The 21,398-nt window shown below is 40.6% G+C and overlaps 1 protein-coding gene across 1 annotated transcript in view; it reads right to left on the bottom strand.

The window, feature by feature from the left end:
* Positions 1–237: 237 nt before the first annotated feature.
* The window catches only part of LOC121290778 (calsequestrin-2-like), a 50,343-nt gene continuing 29,182 nt past the window's right edge, over positions 238–21,398 (bottom strand). The window contains exons 5-11 of the mRNA XM_041211685.1: positions 20,461–20,534; positions 14,459–14,589; positions 13,988–14,033; positions 12,478–12,532; positions 8,930–9,030; positions 8,764–8,838; positions 238–2,068 (exon numbers count right to left, since the gene is read on the bottom strand). Coding sequence (XP_041067619.1) covers positions 1,859–2,068; positions 8,764–8,838; positions 8,930–9,030; positions 12,478–12,532; positions 13,988–14,033; positions 14,459–14,589; positions 20,461–20,534 — 692 coding nt within the window. The 3' untranslated portion in view covers positions 238–1,858. The remainder of the gene's footprint in view (positions 2,069–8,763; positions 8,839–8,929; positions 9,031–12,477; positions 12,533–13,987; positions 14,034–14,458; positions 14,590–20,460; positions 20,535–21,398) is intronic.

Genomic DNA, 21,398 nt, shown 5'->3' with positions numbered 1-21,398 from the left:
GTTATAGAGAGAATAGCTAAGCACAGACACTGGAAACAAAGACCTGACAGCCTTGTTCTGGCAACAATTGAAGGACAAATTGAGGTTAAAAATACAAGGAAGAAGAAAAATCCAATGGGTGGTTAACAGATAGCATTGGGACGTGGACTGAGAGGCATGAAGAAAGCCAGGAGCAGGACAATGCCAACGGCCCCACTAAGGCTATGGTGAAAACAAACAAACGAAGTTACTACATTATGCAAATATATTCATTTATATTTACACCTGAACATAATTAGTCCCATTTTTCACTATTTTAGCAATAAATTGAACTTGAAGGCTTAAGACAGGATGACAGTGGAGTTTTTGGCTTGAAAGGTAAATAGTTGACTCAGGTGACAAAAGTGACCTTGAGTGTACAATAATGTCAGTGTTCACTTTAATGCATTATAACATATTCTTGGTCACCTCATGTAAGATCAAAATAATTTTAAAGTCATATATTTGCCAATGATAAAACACGGGATAGCAACTTCCAGCTCTACATATTGTGCAGTGTTTTAACAGCCCAATACAAAACAACGTTAAGTAATGCCTATTAAGTGGATTCAAGCATAAGAATGAATGCCTAATATTTATTGCTAAAATTATGCAATTAAAATGATTAAAAGAGATTAAAATTGTCTATAATAGCAGAAAACCTGGCAACAACAATGATATGACCTAATAAAAGTTTATAAATAAGCGCTACCAACTGCACAGGGAACATTGGCCACTATTAACTAAATTTAGAATAGCTTTAGATGATATTGACCTCAGAGCATTGGACAGTACCTAGTTGTTAAATTTAGAGCAGCAGCGCATATCAGTCAAGTGTCATATAATGTTGGATAGTGCCCATCATTATCTAATGTTGGATTGTGCCTACAAATTGTATGTAGTGTTGGGTGGCATTTATCAGTTGAGCAGAGGGCAGTATTAGCCAAAACAATACTTATGAGTTCTTCCCTTATTCAACTGAAGAAAATTATTTGAAGTATAATTTAAGGTGTCAGCCTTGGCTCAATGAAAGCACACTCGACTCTAGGGCAGAAGGGTCAAGTTCTGTGTCAAAGACTTGGGCACATAATGCAGGCTGAAACTTCAGTGCAGTAGTAAGGGATGGTAAATCCAGATCCAATTTGCCTTCTCTGGTAGATCATCATTAAAAATAAGTTATCTGGTCAGCATGTTATAGCTGTTTGTGGGACCTTGCTGTGTGCAAATTGGCTGCCATGTTTCCTCACATGACAACAGGACTACACTTCAGATGAACTTCATTAGCTGTAAAGTGCCTCAGAATTTCCAGGGGTAGTGAAGAGCTCAATATAAATGCTAGTTCTTTTTTTATAAGTATGGAGAAATGGGAAGGGGAAATGAGGAAAATATAGATGAAAAAATAAATGGAGGGCAAGTTTTATAAATCAGTTATTTTTCATTTTAAATATCTGAAATTTTACTCTGATCTCAGGGTATTGGTTACACATTATGAGAATTAGCATTCATTTTCAAGTGCTCATCTTAAATTACAAATATATCAATTTCAGATACCTTTAATTAGAGGATACAAAAACAGAAATTGCTGGAAAAACTCAGCCAGTCTAGCAGCATTTGTGGAGAGAGAAACAGAGTTAACATTTTGAGTCCATATGAAGAAGGGTCATATGGACTCGAAACATTAACTCTGTTTCTCTTTCCACAGATGCTGCTAGACCTGATGAGTTTTTCCTGCATTTTCTGTTTTTGTTTTAGATTTCCAGCATCCGCAGTAATTTGCTTTTATCTATAGAATTAGATTATTTTTGTTCACAGTATACATAACTATTAATAAGCTAAAGAGTTAATCGTCATCGTCGTCATCATCATCATCATCATCATCGTCATCATCATCATCACCGTCATCATCATCATCATCATCATCGTTGTCATCATCATCATCATCATCTTCTGTATTGACTTTTCCTGAGAGAACATCATGGAGCCATTCTTCTAGTTCATCAGTTGATGGTAAATCATCATCATCTCTAATATCCATCCAGACACTGTCAGCCTGTAGGTTATAAATGTGAAATTCACAGTGTTAAAGCACAATTAACCATGCATCGATGAGGAAAGTTACAAACTAGCAGTTTTCTGGAACATGCACATAAGTACAGACATTATCATATATACATCTACAAATGTTACATTAAATCCTACAATGATATCCACATTGATTTGGAATCGTTAGGCCGTCAGTCTACGAATAAATCCATCAAGAAAACCCATTAGCAGAAAATAGAATAATCATCAAATAAATCAGCAAAAGTTATTCGCCATGTAGGCACGGGATCCAGTGAGAAAAAAAATCCAACTCCACAATGAGGGCGGATTTTAGTAAAATAAGGCAGGATCTGGCCAAGGTAGACTGGGAACAGCTATTTGTAGGGAAATCTATAGAGGAGCAGTGGGGTGTTCAAAAAGGAAATGGGGAGGGTACAGGCTCAACATGTTCCCTCCAGGGTGATAGGAAGGAGTAACAAGCCCAGAGAACCATGGATGACCAGAGATATTCAGGATACGATGAAAAGGAAAAGAGAGGCTTTTAGCAGGTACAAAGGAAGCAAATCAGCAGAGGCATTAGTGGAGTACAGAAAGCGCAGGATGGAGCTTAAGAAAGCAATTAGGAGAGCAAAGAGGGGATATGAGAAAGCTTTGGCTGGTAAAAGCAGGGAAAATCCCAAGATATTCTATAAATATATCAATGGGAAGAGGATAAGACTAGAGACCAAGGGGGCAAGCTATGGGTGGAGCCAGGGGACATCGGTAGAGTGTAATGAATACTTCACACCCGTCTTCACCTAAGAGAATGAGGATGAAGGTATGGAACTCGGGGAGAGAGTCTGCGAGGTTCTTGAGCAAAGGGTATTGGAGGTGTTGGCAGGCTTAAAAGTGGACAAATGTCCAGGTCGGGATGAGGCAGGCAAGGGAGGAGATCATAGGGGTTCTGACCCAAATTTTTAATTCCTCTCTGGCCACAGGGGAGGTACCAGAAGACGGGAGAACAGCTAATGTGGTTCCGCTATTTAAGAAGGGTTGTAATGATAAGCCAGGGAACTACAGGCCAGTGAGTCTCGCATCAGTGGTAGGGAAACTATTGGAGAAAATTCTGAAGGAGAGAATCTATCTCCACTTGGAGAGGCAAGGTTTGATCAGGGATAGTCAGCATGGCTTTGTCAGAGGGAGGTCATTCCCAACAAATTTGATTGAAATTTTTGAGGAGGTGACCAGGTGTATAGATGAGGGTAGTGCAGTTGATGTAGTTTATATGGATTTCAGCAAAGCCTTTGACAAGGTCCCACATGGGAAACTTATAAAGAAGGCAAATGCACATGGGATACAGGCATTTGATAAGGTGGATTCAAAATTGGCTTAGTTGTAGGAGACAGAGGGTGATGACAGAAGGATACTTTAGTGACTGGAAGCCAGTGTCCAGTGGCGTACCACAGGGATCTGTGCTGGGTCCCCTATTATTCATCATTTATATTAACAACGTAGATGACTATGTGAGCGGTAGGATTAGTAAGGTTGTGGATGGTACAAAGATTGGCTGGGTGGTTAGCAGTGAGGTTAAGTGCCTTGGGCCACAGGAAGATATAAATGGGATGGTTAAATGGGCAGATAAGTGACAGATGGAATTTAACCCTGAAAAGTGTGAGGTGATACACTTTGGAAGGAGTAATTTGACAAGGAAGTATTCAATGAATGGCATGACACTAGGAAGTTCTGAGGAACAAAAGGATGTTGGTGTGTCTGTCCATAGGTCTCTGAAGGCAGAGGGACATGTTAATTGGGTGGTGAAAAAGACATATGGGACACTTGCCTTTATCAATCGAGGCATAGATTACAAAAGTAGGGAGGTCATGTTGGAGTTGTTTAGAACCTTGGTGAGGCCACAGCTGGAGAACTGTGTGCAGTTCTGGTTGCCGCATTATAGGAAGGATGTGATTGCACTGGAGTGGGTGCAGAGGAGATTCACCAGGATGTTGCCTGGGATGAAACATTTAAGTTATGAAGAGAGGTTGGATAGACTTGGGTTGTTTTAGTTGGAGCAGAGAAGACTGAAGGGTGACCTGATCAAGATATACAAGATTATGAGGGGCATGGACAAGGTGGATAGGGAGCAGCTGTTCCCCTTAGTTGAAGAGTCAGTCACAAGGGGACATAAGTTCAAGGAGAGGGGCAGGAGGTTTAGGGGGGGATGTGAGGAAACCTTTTTTATCCAGAGGGTGGTGACGGTCTGGAATGCGCTGCCTGGGAGGGTTGTGGAGGCGGGTTGCCTCACATCCTTTAAAAAGTACCTGGATGAGCACTTGGCACGTCATAACATTCAAGGCTATGGGCCAAGTGCTGGTAAATGGGATTAGGTAGGTAGGTCAGGTGTTTCTCAATGTCAATGCAGACTCGATGGGCCGAAGAGCCTCTTCTGCAATGTCTGATTCTGTGAATGTAGAGGAACAAATAAGACCCGCAGTCAGGGCTGATGTTCCATTGAGGCATTAGGTCCAAGTTTTTTCCAACCTGCACAGCACTAACAAGAGCTTTTGATGACTTAGTTATGATCATCCAAACCAATTCAGTAGATTTTACTTTTAATACCCAATTACTTAATTTCCTTTCATTGTATTGCACCTTTATGTGAAGACTAGAGAAGTTGGAAATGTTCTCCTTAGAGCAGAGAAGATTAAGGGAGTTTTTTTTTAATTGAGAAAGTGTGGGCATTGCTGGTAAGGCCAGCATTTATTGTCCATCCCTAATTGCCCTGAGAAGGTGGTAGCGAGCTTCCTTCTTGAACATGCAGTGAAGATATTCCCACAGTGCAGTTAGATAGTGAGGTCCAGGATTTTGATCCAGAGACTATAAAGGGACTATGATATATTTCCAAGTCATGATTCCATGTGATGTGGAGGGGGACTTGGAGGTAGTGTTATTTCCATTCGCCATTGCCTTTGTTCTTCTGGGCGGTAAGGGATGCTGTCGAAGAAGCCTTTGTGAGTTGCTGTAGAGAATCATGTAGATGGTACATGCTGTAGTCACGGTACAACAGTGGCGGAGGAATATATGTTTTTTAAGATTATGGATGAGCTGCCAATCAATCAGGTTGCTTTATCCTGAATGCTATAAAACTTTGAGTGTTGTTAGAGACCACTCACCTAGGCAAGAGGACACTATTGCAACACACCCCTGCCTCATGCCTTGTAGATGGTGGAAAGGCATTGCAAAGTCAGGAGGTGAGTCAATTCAGACCGAATACCCAGCTGTAACCACAGTATTTATGTGGCTGGTCCAGTTAAGTTTCTGGTCAATGGTGATCCCAGGATGTTGAGGGTGGGGATGTCTTGTTGATGGCATGGTAATGCCATTGAATGTCAAGTGTGAGTTGTTAGATGCTCTCTTTTGAAGACAGTCATTGCCTGGTACTTGTGTGGCGTGAACTTTTACTTGTCATTTATCAGTCTAAGTTTGAATGTTGTACAGGTCTTGCGTAACCAGACATGGACTGCTTCATTACATGAGGAGTTGTGAATGGGACTGAACACTGTGCAAACATCAGCAAGCATCCCCACTTTTGATCTTACGATGGAGTGAAGGTGATTGATGAAATAGCTGAAGATGGTTAGGCCTCAGACACCCATAGCACCTCATGGATGCCCAGTTTTGAGCTGTTGGATCTATTCTGAATTGATCCGGTTTATAATGATGGTAGTGTGACACAAAATGATGAAGGATATCCTCGGTGTGTGATGTAGGTGTTGCTAGCTAGCCAGCATTTATAGCCCTTCCCTCATCGCCCTTGAGAAAGTGGTGGTGAGCTGCCTTCTCGAATCGCTGCAATCCATATGGTGCAGGTACACCCACAGTGCTGTTAGGAAGGGAGTTCCAGGAATTTGATCCAGTGACTGTGAAGGAACGGCAATATGTTTCTAAGTCAGGATTGTGAGTGACTTGGAGGGAAACTTCCAGGTAGTGCTGTTCCCATGTATCTGCTGCCATTGTCCTCCTAGATGGTAGTGGTTGAGGGTTTGGAAAGGCTATCTAAGGAGCCTTGGTGAGTTCCTGCAGTGCATCTTGTAGATGGTACACACTGCTGCCACTGTGTGATGGTGTGGAGGGAGTGAATGTTTGTGGAAGGGGTGCCAATCAAGGGGGCTGCTTTGTCCTGGATGGTGTCAAGCTTCTTGAGCATTGTTGTACACTCATCCAGGCAAGTGGAGAGCATTCCATCATACCCCTGACTTATGACTTGTCGATGGTAGACAGGCTTTGGGGTTTCAGGAGATGAGTTACTTGCCGCAGGATTCCTAATCTCTGATTTACTCTTGTAGCCACAGTATTTATTTGGCGAGCCCAGTTCAGTTTCTGGTCAATGGTAGCCCCAAGGATGTTGATAGTGGGGGAATTCAGCAATGGTAATGCCATTAAATGTCAAGGGTGATGGTTAGATTCTCTCTTGTTGGAGATGTTCATTGCTTAACACTTGTGTGGTGCAAACGTTACTTGCCACCTGTAAGCCCAAGCCTGGATTTGGTCTTGCTGCATTTGGACATGGACTGCTTCAGTATCTGGGGAGTCGCGAATGGTGCTGAACATTGTGCAATCATCAGCGAACATCCCCACTTCTGACCTTACGATGGAAGGAAGGTCATTGATGAAGCAGCTGAAGATGGATGGGCCTAGCACACCACCCTGAGGAGCTACTGTGCAATGAATGAGCAATCCCACTAATACTGCCATAGACAGATGCACTTGCATGATGATGAGGACAATGTCAAGCAGGTTTCTTCCTTGCCTTGATTCTTATCACCTACCAAAAGCCCAGTCTGGCAGCGCTGTCCTGCAGGACTTGGCCAGCTTGATCAGTAGTGATGCTCCACTCAGAGTACACTCTGTGCTTTGCTGCCTAAGTGCTTCTTCTAAGTGGTGTGCTACATATGGAGGACTCCTGACACATTAGCTGATGGAGAATGGTAGGTGGTAATCAACAGAATGTTTCCTTGCTCATTTTTGGTCTGATGACATGAGATGCCATGGTGTTCGATTCAATATTTAAGACCTCATGGCCACTCCCTCTCAACTGTGTAGCACTGTGCCTCTGGTGGGATGGTGGGTCTGGTGGGTCACTGTGACACCTTTGGTGAGTCTGACCTGTTGGTGGGACAGAACATACCCATGGATGGTGATGCAGGAGTCTGGGACTTAAGAAATTATGCAGTGAGTGGTTAGGACTGAAATGCACTGCCTGAAAGGTCATTAGTCCAAGCTTCTGGATTACTGGTCCAGTAAAATAATCACCATCCCACCATTACCCTTGAAGAGGTATTAAAAATTATTAAGGGCTTTAATACAATAAATAAAGAGAAACTGTTTCCAGTGGCTGAAAGGTCAATAACAAGGGAGAACAGATTTATGGCAATTGGCAAAAGAACCTGGGTTGACATGAGGAAAACATTTTTTATACAGAAAATTGTTATGATTTGAAATGGAAATGGGGAAGCAGATTCAATAGTAACTTTCAAAGGGAGTGGGGCAAGAGAAGAGAATGGGGTAATTGGATAGTTCTTTCAAAGAACAGGCATAATGGTGGGGGGGGGGAGGTTAGGCCTCCTGCTGTGCTCTTTCATTCTATGATTTTTTAGGAAGGTAATTAATAAATAAAAATGAATCCTGGGAAGAATTTTCTGCCTGTCAGGCAGGCTGGTCGGGAGTGGGCGCGGAGCCGATCGCTGCCCGCGATCAGTTGCACGCCGCCATTTTAAGCGGGTGGGCCAATTAAGGCTGGCAGCTGTGTGGGCAGGGGGAGGAGGGAGAGTCTGGCATGCGTGCAAAAGAGTGCAGAAATCTCCCTGAGGCACGGAGCTGCATCAGAGAGATTAAGTTCAGATTGAAATTTTTTAATAGAGACAGATAAAAATTATTTACAAACATGTCCTTTCATGTGACAGTATCACATGAGCTGAGGCATGTTTGTCAATTTATCAGAACTTATTTATTGATTTATTTAATAAAACCTTCAGGAAACCTCATCCTGCCCATGGATGAGGTTTCCTGAAAAAGGCAAAGGCCGCTTGGGCTCTTCCCCTGCCCATCAACAGGCAGCGGGAAAAGTGCTTCAATAGTTTTTTTAATGGCCTTAATAGGCCGTTGACAGTTTGGCGGGTGTGCAGCTCAACATCACCGCACGTCATTTTCCATGTCGGTGTGTCGGGCCTGCATCCGCACCCACACACCAATGTCAAAATTCTGGCCCTAATCTTTTTTGCACTCACAGTAGAAAGCCACCAATGCTTTTCCTCCAAATGTCCCCAAACCAAAACCGTAGCTCTCCTTTTGTTCAGGGATACATAGCTTGCATTCATCCAAAGCTTTAAATTTGCACATGCATTTCCTTGCAAATCTATATTGTTGCATAATATCCAATCCTAGCTATACACATACAAGTAAGCTTATGTGGATAGTGGAATTAAAAAGCAACATCATGCATATACTCAAAGTTGTAAAGAAATGAGTAAATATGTAGTGATATCCACCTACAGTGACAAATTGTTATAGAAAATCACAATTAGATATTCTTGTAAAACCTAACACATGCATAAAAAACATGAACATATGTGCACCCAAAATCCTAAAGATCATGGCAAAATATATCTACACAAAAGAGATTTAAGAGCGCTAGGCTAATGATTGGAATCTGCTGATGCTACTTACATCCGTGACATTCACTACTCCAATCTGAGGCTTGTGAAGGTCAATCTTGAAAGTTCTCTCCCAGTATGTAAACAACTGAAACAATCATAAAAGGATTATAAGATTAAATTACTGCAACATGCCTATAATATAATTCCATTCATTACTCCATGACATGTGTACTCACCAGAGGGAAGTCGTCAGGATCGATCCACACAATGCTTAGATCTGGATTGTTTGTGTTTTCTCTTGCTACTTCTTTTAAAATTGACAGAAATTCATAACCATCTGTAAAGGAATAGAAATCTCTCAATTATCCCCATGCAAGAGAGCAAGGGTTATTTAGACAAGTAAATAATCCACAGATATGAATTCTGCTCTAGCTGCCTATGAAGTACATTTTGGTGGATTGAGACATCAACTTTGTGGGATAGATATTACATCTTGAACTAACTATTGCCAATATTACTGAATTGATACTTAATGCATTTGCAAGGAATTCTGCTATTTGAATGATCACGGGAAGGACAGTAGGCTATTCAGCCTCTCAAGTCTGTTCGGCCTTTCAATTAGATCGTCGCCAACAGTACTTCAACTCTATATAGCTGATTTTGATCTACACTCTTTGATACTCTTATCTCATAAATATCTGTCAATCTCTGTTTTAACAATTTAAATTAACCCAGCTTCCATTGCCTTTTGAGGAGGGTTACTATTATTTAGTTTTATGTATGCTGTTCAACTACCTATTCACTCTTATTGAAGTATGTGCTTTCCACTGCCATAATTGTGTATTTTATCAATATTGTTCCATTGTTGAGTATATTCAAGGCTGGGATAGATATTTTTTGAGCTCTTAGGGAATCAACGGTTATGGAAAACAAGCAGGAAGGTGAAATTGAGACAGAAGATCAGCTGTGATCATACTGAAAGGCAGAGGAGGCTTGAGAAACCGTATGCTTCTATTTCTAGTGTTCTTATATTCCTTTACCAATTTTACGATTCTTTCTGCAGGTTCTGCAGAATGGAGTTGATAACCCATTTAAAATAACAACAACAGTTTGCATTTATATAGTGCTTTTAATATAACTAAAATGTCTCAGGGCACTTATGTTAAGCATCAGCACTTTCTAATTTTATTTTGAACAATAGAGGCCCCAAATTTCCTGTGGGGCCACAGCATCCTTGGGGTGAGAAATCTGGCAATCCTTACATGTAGGGGTCTGCAGTGGATCAGGGTAGTGGGGATGGACAGTGCTTGGTAACAATCTCTCACTATGTCTCTTATTTTTTTTCTTTATTCTTTCCTGGGATGTGGGCATTGCTAGTAAGCAGTTGCCCATCCCTAATTGCCTTTGAACTGAGTGAGCCATGTCATTTCAGATGGCAGTTAAAAGGCAACCACATGTAGACCAGACCAGGTAAGGATGGCAGGTTTCCTTCCCTAAAGGGCATTAGTGAATTAGACAGGTTTTTATGATAATTGATGGTAGTTTCATGGTCACCATTACTGAAACTAGCTTTATATTCCAGATTAATTAATTGAATTTAAATCTCACCTGTTGCTATAGTGGGATTTGAGCCCTTGTCCCCAGGGCTTTAACCTGGGCCTCTGGATTACTAACACAGTGACATTATCACTATACCACCATCTTTCCATATGTCATGTGTTTGTGTAATTTAACCATTTCCTGTTTTTTTTTTCATTTTAAGCACTTTACAGGTCGTTCTATTCCACTTCACATGTATGTATGTGTTTTTCTCTGCCCTATTCTTTTTTAAATGTTGTACATTAGTAATAACTGATGAATTTTTGATGTAGGGTTTGCAGGTTAACGGACCTGTACTCTTCACAGATGCTGCCACATATGCTCCCATTTTCTCTTACAGTTTCAGACATGCATTTGCAGATTTTAAAAAACTTTTTTGCTCAATTAGTTTGCTCTGTCCCATAAAAAAAAGTTTTAACAGTGTCTTGCTATTTATTCAGTAATATGATGGAAAACTTTCTTTGTGCACTAAATGTAGGAACATTGTAAAACAATTCTTTACAAAGAAGTTTGTAGTTTTATTATAACTATCAAATGTAGGAAATCTTCCACATATTGTCCTATAGTTTTTACCCAAGTTCCTCAATAATGAAACATAACTTAGTGATATGAATATAAAAAACTGTCCTACAATAATCACCCAGCACAAGGAAACGTTGCTACAGAAAGGACAATTCCACTTTCCATGGCATTGAGTAGAAAATAACCAAATATATTATCATTCCTCAATGGGTAATGGGTAAACTGGAAGAAAAAAAAAATCACAAGTATCAAATTTCAAAACCAGTTTTTTGGAATCTCATAAGCAGTGTTTTCTACTTGGGTGGAATATTGCCAAAGCATTTGCAGGGTGTGACCTCTGCCAGCCCCTGTGGCTCATTGCTTTCCAGTGTGGACTTCAGGCATTTGCAGTCAGGGTGGGGCATGACAGCTGTGCAAAGAGAAATTAATCAATTACCCTTCCTTCAAGGAATGGGGGTAATTAAATTTCCAACCTTCCCACAAAACTGTGTGCCGTGAACACACTTGTGCTCCTAGTGTCCAGTGTTGCTGTGGCATTGATGGCAGAAAATGAATTGAATTACATAATCCCACCATGAGTGCATCTTTTGAATATACATACTATCCTTGGGCAGATATATTTAATACTTGCTTTCACTTCTGCCAGGAAGTCCCACAAGTAACGTCAGGCTGCAGGAAGACAGCTGAAGAGCTCCAAGCCAGAATAATGCTCCCTGCCTATCCCAAGTCATCTCAAAATCAGGCAAACATGACAGCCAGTTTGCACAGATATAAGAATGGGCATATTTTAAGAATACATCAAACACTGTCCATTTTAACAGGGGATGTGTGAATGCATAACAATGTCAAGTAACTACAGTGGACATAACAAGTCAAAGTGATTCATTGTGTAAGAAACATTTTGAAATATTTCAACAGAGCACTGTATAAGTATCAGAGTTTTAAGAAGTAAAGATATTGACTTCCACTGATCACCCAGACCACTTCTCGAACTTTAAAGATCAACAACTGTAGCAAATGTCAAGTATCATTATCCCCTGTTTAGCCTTTCAACCAGCTCCAGGTACCTCAGCAGAAACCCTCCCAGTATCCAGTGAGAATGAAACATGACTCGTTGAAACAAGTTTACAATTCTCTTTAAAACTAATGCTATAAACCCCAACAGAGTATTTTTGGCTTGTTTGATCATACTCCTTAGAGAAAAATTGTTTCATATACTTATAAAACATTAAACTGTGCTATTTGTTTAATATACCATGGCTTGTTTTAAGTACTATCATCTCACATTTGAAGGAATTATTTCACACGCTCAGATACACTGTCGCATATGCAGAATGCATCTCTGAAAGCATACACAAAATTATTTACATACTAATTTGACATAAGAATTAAAGGTCAGGTTAGTGAATTCTTTTTGCAAGGGTTATAGTTAGAATATGGAATTTTCAGCAATAAATCCTTGCTGAAGCAGAGTTCATAAATTATCTTAAAAGAGAACTGGATAGCTACTTAATATAATGTATATTAAAGAGTATCATGAACAAGCAGGAGTGTAGGGTTGAGTAGGAGTTAGACATGAGAAGAAAAATGTGTAATGGGCTGAATGGTCTTTTTCTTATTGTAACACCTTATGATTTTATGATCAGCTTTTAATGGAATTTACCAGGGTCTTCTTCTTCAGCAAAAGCAACAATTTGGATCCCATCCATGTCATCTTCCTGTACAAAAAAAATCGCAAATTTATATTACATTGAGGGAGTTGTGGATATTTCTAAATGCTAGAAGAAAGAACTTGCAGTTAGGTAGTTGCTTTCATATCTTCAGTACATCCCAAAGTGCCTTACAGCCAACATATTTTTTGAAGTGGAGTCACTATTGGTATGTTGACGGCAGCCAATTTGCCCGCAGTAAGATCCCACAAACAACAAGGAGATAAATGACCAGTTAATCTGTTTTGGTGGAAGAATAAATGTTAGTTTGGACAACTCCTATGCTCTTTTTTTAAGTAGATGGGATCTTTTGTATCCACCTGAGCAGGCAGTCAGGACCATATTTTAAATCTCAGATAAAAGATGATGTCTCCAACAATGCATCACTATCCCTCGATACTACACTGAACTGTTAGCCTGGATTACACATGCAAGCTGCGTAAACCCCACAGCTTGATTCAGAGGTAAGTGTGCTACCACTGAGCCATGTTGAAATTTTAATATCATATGCTATGATACCTTTGAACACGTTCTTTATCCTAATTTTCTTGAGAAAGTCTTATTATTTGGTTTTCCCAATCTGTGGCTTCTATTGCTGAAAGAAGAGACATGTCTAAGCTTTTCGTCTTGCACTTATCAGGACACTCGCGAGAATACCAATATAAGGGGGGAAAACAACAATTTATACTGTATGTGAAGACAGTGCTGATTGGTTGGCAAGTGGCGTTACCATGGAGAATGCATCACTGATGGTGACTGACAGTTAACTGACAAGCATTGTTTGAAATTTTAACCAGGCTGCTTGATCCTGATTGTGCCACACGTTTGCTATGTGATCTTCAATGTGCTAAGAAATACGCTGACAACCAATTTAAGATTGTCGGCTGAGCTCGCAATGTGGCGCAATTGTGTGTACTGGGAGCTACATATATTAATATGCAGGGCCCTGTACTTTGCAGACAGCAAGAACATGTACATACACTGCACCTGTTCCAGCTAAACAAAATGAGTGACAGCCATTCGCTGACTTATTCCTCAGGGCAATGCTTGATCAATCAGGGTCAAGCTGCCTGGTTTAAGTTTCAAACAATGCTTAGCAGTTAATTGTCAGTCACCATCAGTGATGCATTCTCCATGGCAACGCCACTTTCCAACCAATCAGCACGCTCTTCACACAGTATAAATTGTTGTTTTTGTTCCTTATATTGGTATTCTTGCGAGTGTCCTGATGAGTACAAGATGAAAAGCTTAGACATATCTTTTTTCAGCAATACTCAAGTTCTGTACTTCCAATTGACTTTCTGTGGCTTCTACTTCATTCTGCCTAGTCACCCTCCATCTCTGTTGTCTTATTCCTCAGTACTTGTCTCTTCACCTTTCTTCTTTCTCATTGATAAAATAAACTGAACGCTAAATTTAACATTTCCCACTCTTGCCAATGACTCAACAATTCATTCATCTTACCCACGTCTCGAACACATCCTCTGGACGCAGTTTCCTGAGGGTTGATCTGAAATAGAACAAGTACATTTTCAAAAATAGTTTCTCCGTTACATTTTAAAGATTGTGCACCCTAACTCTCCTTGTCTGTATTTGTAAAGGTATAGACTGCCTACATTGAGTCATTTTCATAACTGTCTTGCTACTGATTCAGCTGCTGACTTCCCTAGAAAATCAGAAATTGAATCCAATGCCCACTTGGGACCTTCCTATGATGGTTTAGCCAGGAGGGAATAAAATAGATGATCCTCTGCATGATTGCTGCTAAGATCTTTACGATAGTGACTCTTCCTTGGATTTCAACTCCTCCTGTAGCTTCTCAGATTGGAAGCTCACACGGGATAATCACAAAGCAAATCTGCATGCTAACTTCAGTCCAGGCTTAGTTACTTTCAAATTAAATCAATTTCACAAAACAGCCACTCAGTTATCTACCTTTTATGTTCTTGAATAAATTCCACAATTTCTTCCTCTGAATGCGGTTTATCTGGAATAGTGACCGAATCATCCATGAAAGGCTCATAAAAATCCACCTCATTCATCTTCAATGAGAGTTTCTTTGCAACCTACCCAGGGGAGATACATCAATGAAAAAAATCATGAACATAAAGAGTAAACTTAAACAGACACCGCATAACTGCAAATCTTGCAACAATCTCATTTGGCATGTCAGCCCAAACGGTGAGAAGTGATAACATGTATATTTCACAACAAACTAATATAAGTCTTCATAAGGCACAGCAATGCAATTTAACAACAGTGCCATACAAAACAATTTTTCCACATGTAAATGAAGACTGGAGAATATATAGCACAGCTACACAATAGAAATTAGACATACAGAAAACAGTTAAGATTATTTTATTTTTACTTAGAACCACAGCAGCATTTTTGTTTTATTGCATTTTTAATATTTCCATTTAAAAGTATGTTCACGTGTCATTTTACTAAATTCATAAGCCCTTATAATAAAGTGCTGAGTAGGGAGATTTCAGCTTTAGATCACCATGTTGTAAATGGCTAAATACACAGTGTTACTGCCAGGGAGGCCTGCACATTTCAGGAAAATCATTTTTAAAATCCAAAAAACCTCACAAGGCAGAACAAATAGAAGCTAATGCAAAAGCAAAATACTGCAAATGCTGGAAATCTGATGCTGCCAGACCTGCTGAGGTTTCAGTCTTAACCTTGTCTTTCTTGTTTTTGCTTTCGATGGGAGCTGTTCATTATTCTGCCATTTACACTTTCTCTGGACTCATCTTTTGCTTCTTTAGTAGTCCCATTACCACTCTCTTTGTCTATTCCCACCAACTCTTTGGTCATTTAATATCTGCCGTTTTCCACCTGATCACAGACCTTCCATTTTGCTTTTTTTCATCACCCCTCATTTCACCTCCTGAAAAGCAATTACATTTCTAAATGTTTCCAGTTCTGATGAAAGGTCATCATCTGTTTCTTCTCCACAGGCACTGCCAGACCTGCTGAGTATTTCCAGCATTTTGTTTTTATTTCTAATAAAAAGTTATAAGTGCACTCTCTAGTCATGCATATTATATCTTTATGCGTTAATATACAACAGCAAATTGCATTTATATAATACCTTTAAGGTAGAAAAACATCTACACAGAGACATTAATCAATTTTTAAAAAATCTTGCACATAAACACAAACTTTTTGTAAGTGTAACACACACATGCTCTAACACTTTCTGTCACAGTTTGGCTGCCACAATATTGTAAACACATCTGTCTGTCACATTTGAACTTACTATTTAAACATATTGCTTCTACTTGCCTCTGATTCGTTCATTCTTCCCATGTAACTCATTACAAATCTGGTCCTTCTAGCACTTGAGATGTATGTCTCAGCCACAAGCAATGCTATTTTCAACAGATCCAACCACCTAAAGCATGCAAAGATTAGGCCTCTCACTCAGCTCACACTTCACTCACTTACCTGCCCCACTCTGAAAACCAATAGTCACTCTGCACTCACTGATTGTCACATTGAGAGCCAATGGTCACTCTCCAATCACTAAACTTTGAGACTAGGATTTTATGAGATGCAGAGAGTAAACCATGGCGCTGCATGGACCGAAGACCTGCCAGCCATCCGACTGGCTGGCAGCCCCTGGGGGCGGAACATCATTCCTTCAAGGGATGGAAGCCATGACTATCAGCAATTAACTGCTTGCTTAAGGTAAAATCCGGTCATGGCTTCCATGCCAGCAGAGATGAGGTTGCCCCTGACTTTACGGCCAGTGGACAGGTTCAGTGCCGCCCTCTAAAATCTCAGCCTGAGAGTCAGTGGTCACTCTATATTCACTGAATGATCACTCTCCATTCACTAACCTGTCCCACTCTGAGAGCTAGTGATCACTTTATAGTCACTGATTCGCTCTACTTTGATAGCTAGTGGTCACTCCTCATTCACTGAATCATTCCACGCTAAAAGCCAGTGTGGCTACTTTCCAATCACTGACCTATCTCAGCCTGAGAGCCAGTGATCATCCTCCATGTAAGTCTCTTCCATCGCATGCCCCTGACCTGAGAAAGGTGGTATTGCTATGCCCTGTGATCAGTGAAATGCAGTCATCAACTTAAACAACTGCATCCTAGAAACTGCTTTTTTTCTCAGAGGGGTTAGTGCTGACAGCTCCTATTCCAACATACCACAAAATATGGCCTCACTTTCATCAGTCACTCTTTCTCCTATCAAAACTGAAGTTTCTCCAAGTAGTCTCTCTCTACCCCTCACCAATGCTCTTGGATGCAAAATACTTGGGACCACCAATTCTGTTCCCAGATCCCGAGAAACCTTACAAATGGTTTCTGATCCCAGTAATTCATTTGCTTCTCCTAAACCCCATTATCCCATCTCATTACTCCCAAAGCGCCAAGGTTTGTGTCATTCCCTTCCACAATCCCTATGACCTACAATCCCATGTCCAATGTTGGCATACACATTGAACTCTATTCCACTACTCCTAAACTCCATTAATCCCTCCTTGTTCTCCAAGTCTCCAATAGTACCCTCCCAACACGGCCACTCCAGAGGCATTGCACTACTATTACTCCTACACGCCAGGGCCTTCCCAACTGTCCATCACTCTGATGCCCCAGAGCTCCCACATGCCAAGACCACCCACTGCTACAATGCAGCATAACTTCCCATCACTTCTAGCTTCCTAGGATACTGTTTCCATGACTCTAAAACCTGGAATCTCTTCCCAGTGCTGATACTTTAGCATCATACCTGTAACTCATGTAACTTTTTTCTACAACACTAATTGGAATATTATAGTTCAAGACAGTGATGAATTAAAATCTGAACTATAGTTTTTAATATAACAAGAACATTTATTCATGTGTGTTCTGCCCAAAGGCAGGTCCTTGGCTCATTGTCAGCTGATGCTTCATCCTGAGCTGTTTCCTTGGTAGTTCTTTTTCACAGTGCTGTTTGGTATTGCCTTCCACTCTCAGGGATAAGGCAATGGGAACTGAACCTACACTAATGACATTATTCTGAACCACATGTTAGCTATCCAGCCAAATGAGCTAACTTCCACTGCTTTGTGGGGTAGAGAATTCTAAAGATTAATAACACTCTGAGAGAAGGCAATTCCTCCTCATCTCTGTATTAAATAGGAGACTCTTATAATATTCTGAAACCATGCCCCCTAGTTCTAGATTCCCCATGAGGGGAAATACTCTTAACATCTTTCCTGTCAAGCCCCTCAGAATGTTATATGTTTCTTCTAAATTCCAATGAGTATAGGCCCAACCTGCTCAATCTTTCTTCATATGACAACTTCTTCATGCCTACAACTACAGTTCACAGCATGCAGCAGCTCTACAGAAAACACTCACAACAAATCAAAGCCTGAGACAGAGAGAAAACAATAATTGTGGGCTGAATTCTATGGACGCTCGGGGCAGGATGGTGTGGAGCATAAAATTGGGCATCATGGCACTGACACCATGCTGGACACCTGCCTGCCCCCGTTAGGCCCCTAGCTATTTTACCCACGGCGGAGGAGATGTCAGGTGGTCTGCTCACCTATGGGCCAATTGAAGCACGTAGCTAGCCAATTACTGATGGGGGAGGCCCGCCCCAAGATTTCATTTGACAACTTTTTGACCAGGCCAGGGGGATTGGCTCCTGTCAGGACATGCTGTGCCCATCAGAGGCCCCCCAACCCTGCCCCCAGCGATTCCCCTCTTCCAATCCCTGTCAATATCCCAGCCTCCCACTCCCTCTTGTTGGGGCCTGCCAGCCTGGTCACAGCGAAACCCTAGGCATGCAAGAAGGTCCAGACTCTATCAGTGGGCACCATTCTAGTGGCACTGCTGGGACAAGAGAACTGCCGCAATTTGACTACATGACCAGCAACTCTCAGAAGGGGATTTCCTCTCTGATTGTGGAGCAAGTCCTGCCTCAAGCCAATTTATGGCTCGGTGGCTTTTAAATGACAGCAGGTCGAGCCTGCCAAGCACAAATGGGTTCACCCCTGACTGGTACATTGGGGGTGAAGGGGCAGGAACTCTCACCCCCATGTAAAATTCAGCCCTATGTGTATAATTTTCATTAAAAACTTTGAAACAAGGCAAAGCATTAACTTTGGAGCTTTTTCAAATAACTTTGAACATTGAATTTTCCAGATGATGCTTATTTACTGACAGAGAAACACACCGGCAGACATTGAAACTAAAGGACAGAAATAGAGAGAGGTATAATTAAAAAAAACAGAAATAAAAAAGATAGAAATAGAGATTTAGACAAACAAAAGATGAGTGAAACGGGGCCATCAAGACAGACAATATGATACAATGTTCTGTCGAAGGGTCATGAGGACTCGAAACGTCAACTCTTTTCTTCTCTGCCGATGCTGCCAGACCAGCTGAGTTTTTCCAGGTAATTCTGTTTTTGTTTTTGAATATGATACAATGTTGAACTCTTGTAAATGAGACATTGAAGTTTAAAAGGATTTGTGGTTTAAAGTGTACAATTTAATTGGTGACAATTGGTTACACTTTAGTTTTTCATCTGGCTGAAATTTGTACTTTTTAACTGGATTTTATGGAAGTGATGAGTCAAAAAAGTGTATGTAGATCAGCATGTTGTCACAAATCACTTTGCTATTTGGTTTTGTTTTAAGCCAAAATGGTTGGTACAGTAAAATTGCAATGGCATACACAACTTTTTGTTAATTATTTCTTAAATGCACACTGAACACAAAACCAAGACAAGCCATCCTAGCATCCCATGGAACAGCTAAATAATTAGAGACAAAAGAGTTAAGAATGTAAGTACTGAAGTAGGTCATGCAACCTCTCGAGCGTGTTCTGCAATCATTAAATGAGTTCATGGCTAATGTGTATCCTAACTTCATTCATCTACCTTGACTCTATAACCCTTCATACTCTCGGCCAGTGAAATCTATTGATCTAATTACACTAGCATCTACCACTTTTTGTGACAAGAGTTCCACAATTCTACCACCTTTTCTGTGAAGAAGTGTCTCCTAACAACTCTCCTGAATGGCCTGGCTTTGCTGTTATGGTTATATCCTCTTATTCTCTTAGATTCCCAAATAAGTGGGAAAAGTTTGTCTTTATCTACCATATCAATTGCTTTCAAAATCCTAAAGAAACCCAATCAAATCACTCTTAATCATGTATATTCCAGGAAATACAAGCTTAGTTTATGTAATCTGTCATCAGCGTTTAACCTTTGGAGCCTTGGTAACATTCTTGTAAATCCGTGCTCCACTCCTTCCAAGGCCAATATATCCTTATAAGCTGCCCAGGACTGTACACAATATTCCAGGTGTGGTCTAACCAAGGCTTTGAATAGATGTGGCAAAACTTCTATACTCCAGCCATCTATTTATAACATTTTAGCAGCCTTTTTGATTTTTTTTGTACCTGACTGCTACATTTTAGTCATCTACATGCATAAACCCTAAATCTCTTTGCTCTCCACTGATCCTAGATTTTCACCATTTACGTAGTACTGGATCTATACTTATTGGTCCAAAAGTGAATGACCTCATAATTACCTGTATGAAAACCAACTGCCACAGTTTTGCCAGGTCACTTAACTTATCAACGTTCTTTATAACTTTATGTCTACTCAACTTACTAGGCACCAATCTTTGCACCAGCGGAAATCTTGGGTTTAAGCTCTCTATTTGGTATCTAAGATATGAATAAATATAGTGAGTTGAGGCCTGAGTACAAATCTTTGTGGGACAGTCACTTCCTTGCAATTCCAATACATACACAGCAGCTGCATATGTGCAGGAAGTGCTCCCCCTAATGCTGAGGCACAAATAAATGCAGCCTATCCCTATTCTCTCTCATCTACCGCCTAAGCAACCTCTTAACTATTTGCCTTCAAGTCCATGAGTTTCAATCCTAGCTTTAATTACTCACCCCTTTATTAAAAGTTGCAAAGAACCTGATATAAGGGTGGAAGTGCTCTGCTGCATCTTCGAAAGCTTTGTAATCTGCATTGGAAAGGGAAAACAAAATAGAAAAAGAAAGAAACAAAGATTAGAAAGATACAGATTAGAATACTTCAGATATATTGAAAAGACATGATTATGTAAGAATATTATTCATCGGCTCCATAATTCCATGGGGAGTGGTGGGGTGAAAGGGATGGGGAGTGATATTCTCATGTAAGTTTTGGGATGCATCTGCTTGGAGCTTCTACCTGCTTTTGTCATTGGGAAAAGGAAGAGAACCCATCATTACCAAAGCACAAGCAGATACTCATCAGTAGAAGTGTATCTAAGGTACTCCCAATGGTGGAAAGGCTTCAAGGCCTATTGACTATTCCAACATACTCTGGCATCTTGTGCATCCCCAATTTTAATCAGTCCACACCTGGTGGTCATGCCTTCCGTTACCTAGGCCCTAAACTCTGGAATTCCCTCTCTACCTGTCTGCCTCTCTACCTCACTTTCCTCCTTCAAGACACTCCTTAAACCTAACTCTTTGATCAAGTTTTTGGTTATCAGACCTAATATCTTCTTATGTGGCTAGGTATCATTGTTTGTTTTATAATGCTCCTGTGAAACACCTTCGGAAGTTTTGTTACATTAAAGGTGCTATATAAATATAAGTTGTTGTTGTTGATGTCTGACACAACTTGCCAGTTTCAGGGAGTTAAGTGACAGTGCACTCCTCTTCCCCAAATAGGAGAGATATTCCCAGAAGCCCATGTGCCGAAGGGGTGGAGCTGGGGGGAGGAGCTATTTTGATTTTTTTCAAAATAAAATTGTCTCTTTGGGGCCCAGGCCATGATCCTGGTTTGAGCTCTCAGGTAGGGTCTACTTCTGCCAATTTGCTGTGTCTGCTCTCAATGA

The sequence above is a fragment of the Carcharodon carcharias genome, chromosome 18 (genome assembly GCF_017639515.1).
Source record: "Carcharodon carcharias isolate sCarCar2 chromosome 18, sCarCar2.pri, whole genome shotgun sequence".
Classification (NCBI taxonomy): Eukaryota; Metazoa; Chordata; class Chondrichthyes; order Lamniformes; family Lamnidae; genus Carcharodon; species Carcharodon carcharias.
The sequence above is the reverse complement of the archived record's forward strand: the minus strand, read 5'-3'. Positions and strand labels throughout refer to the sequence as shown.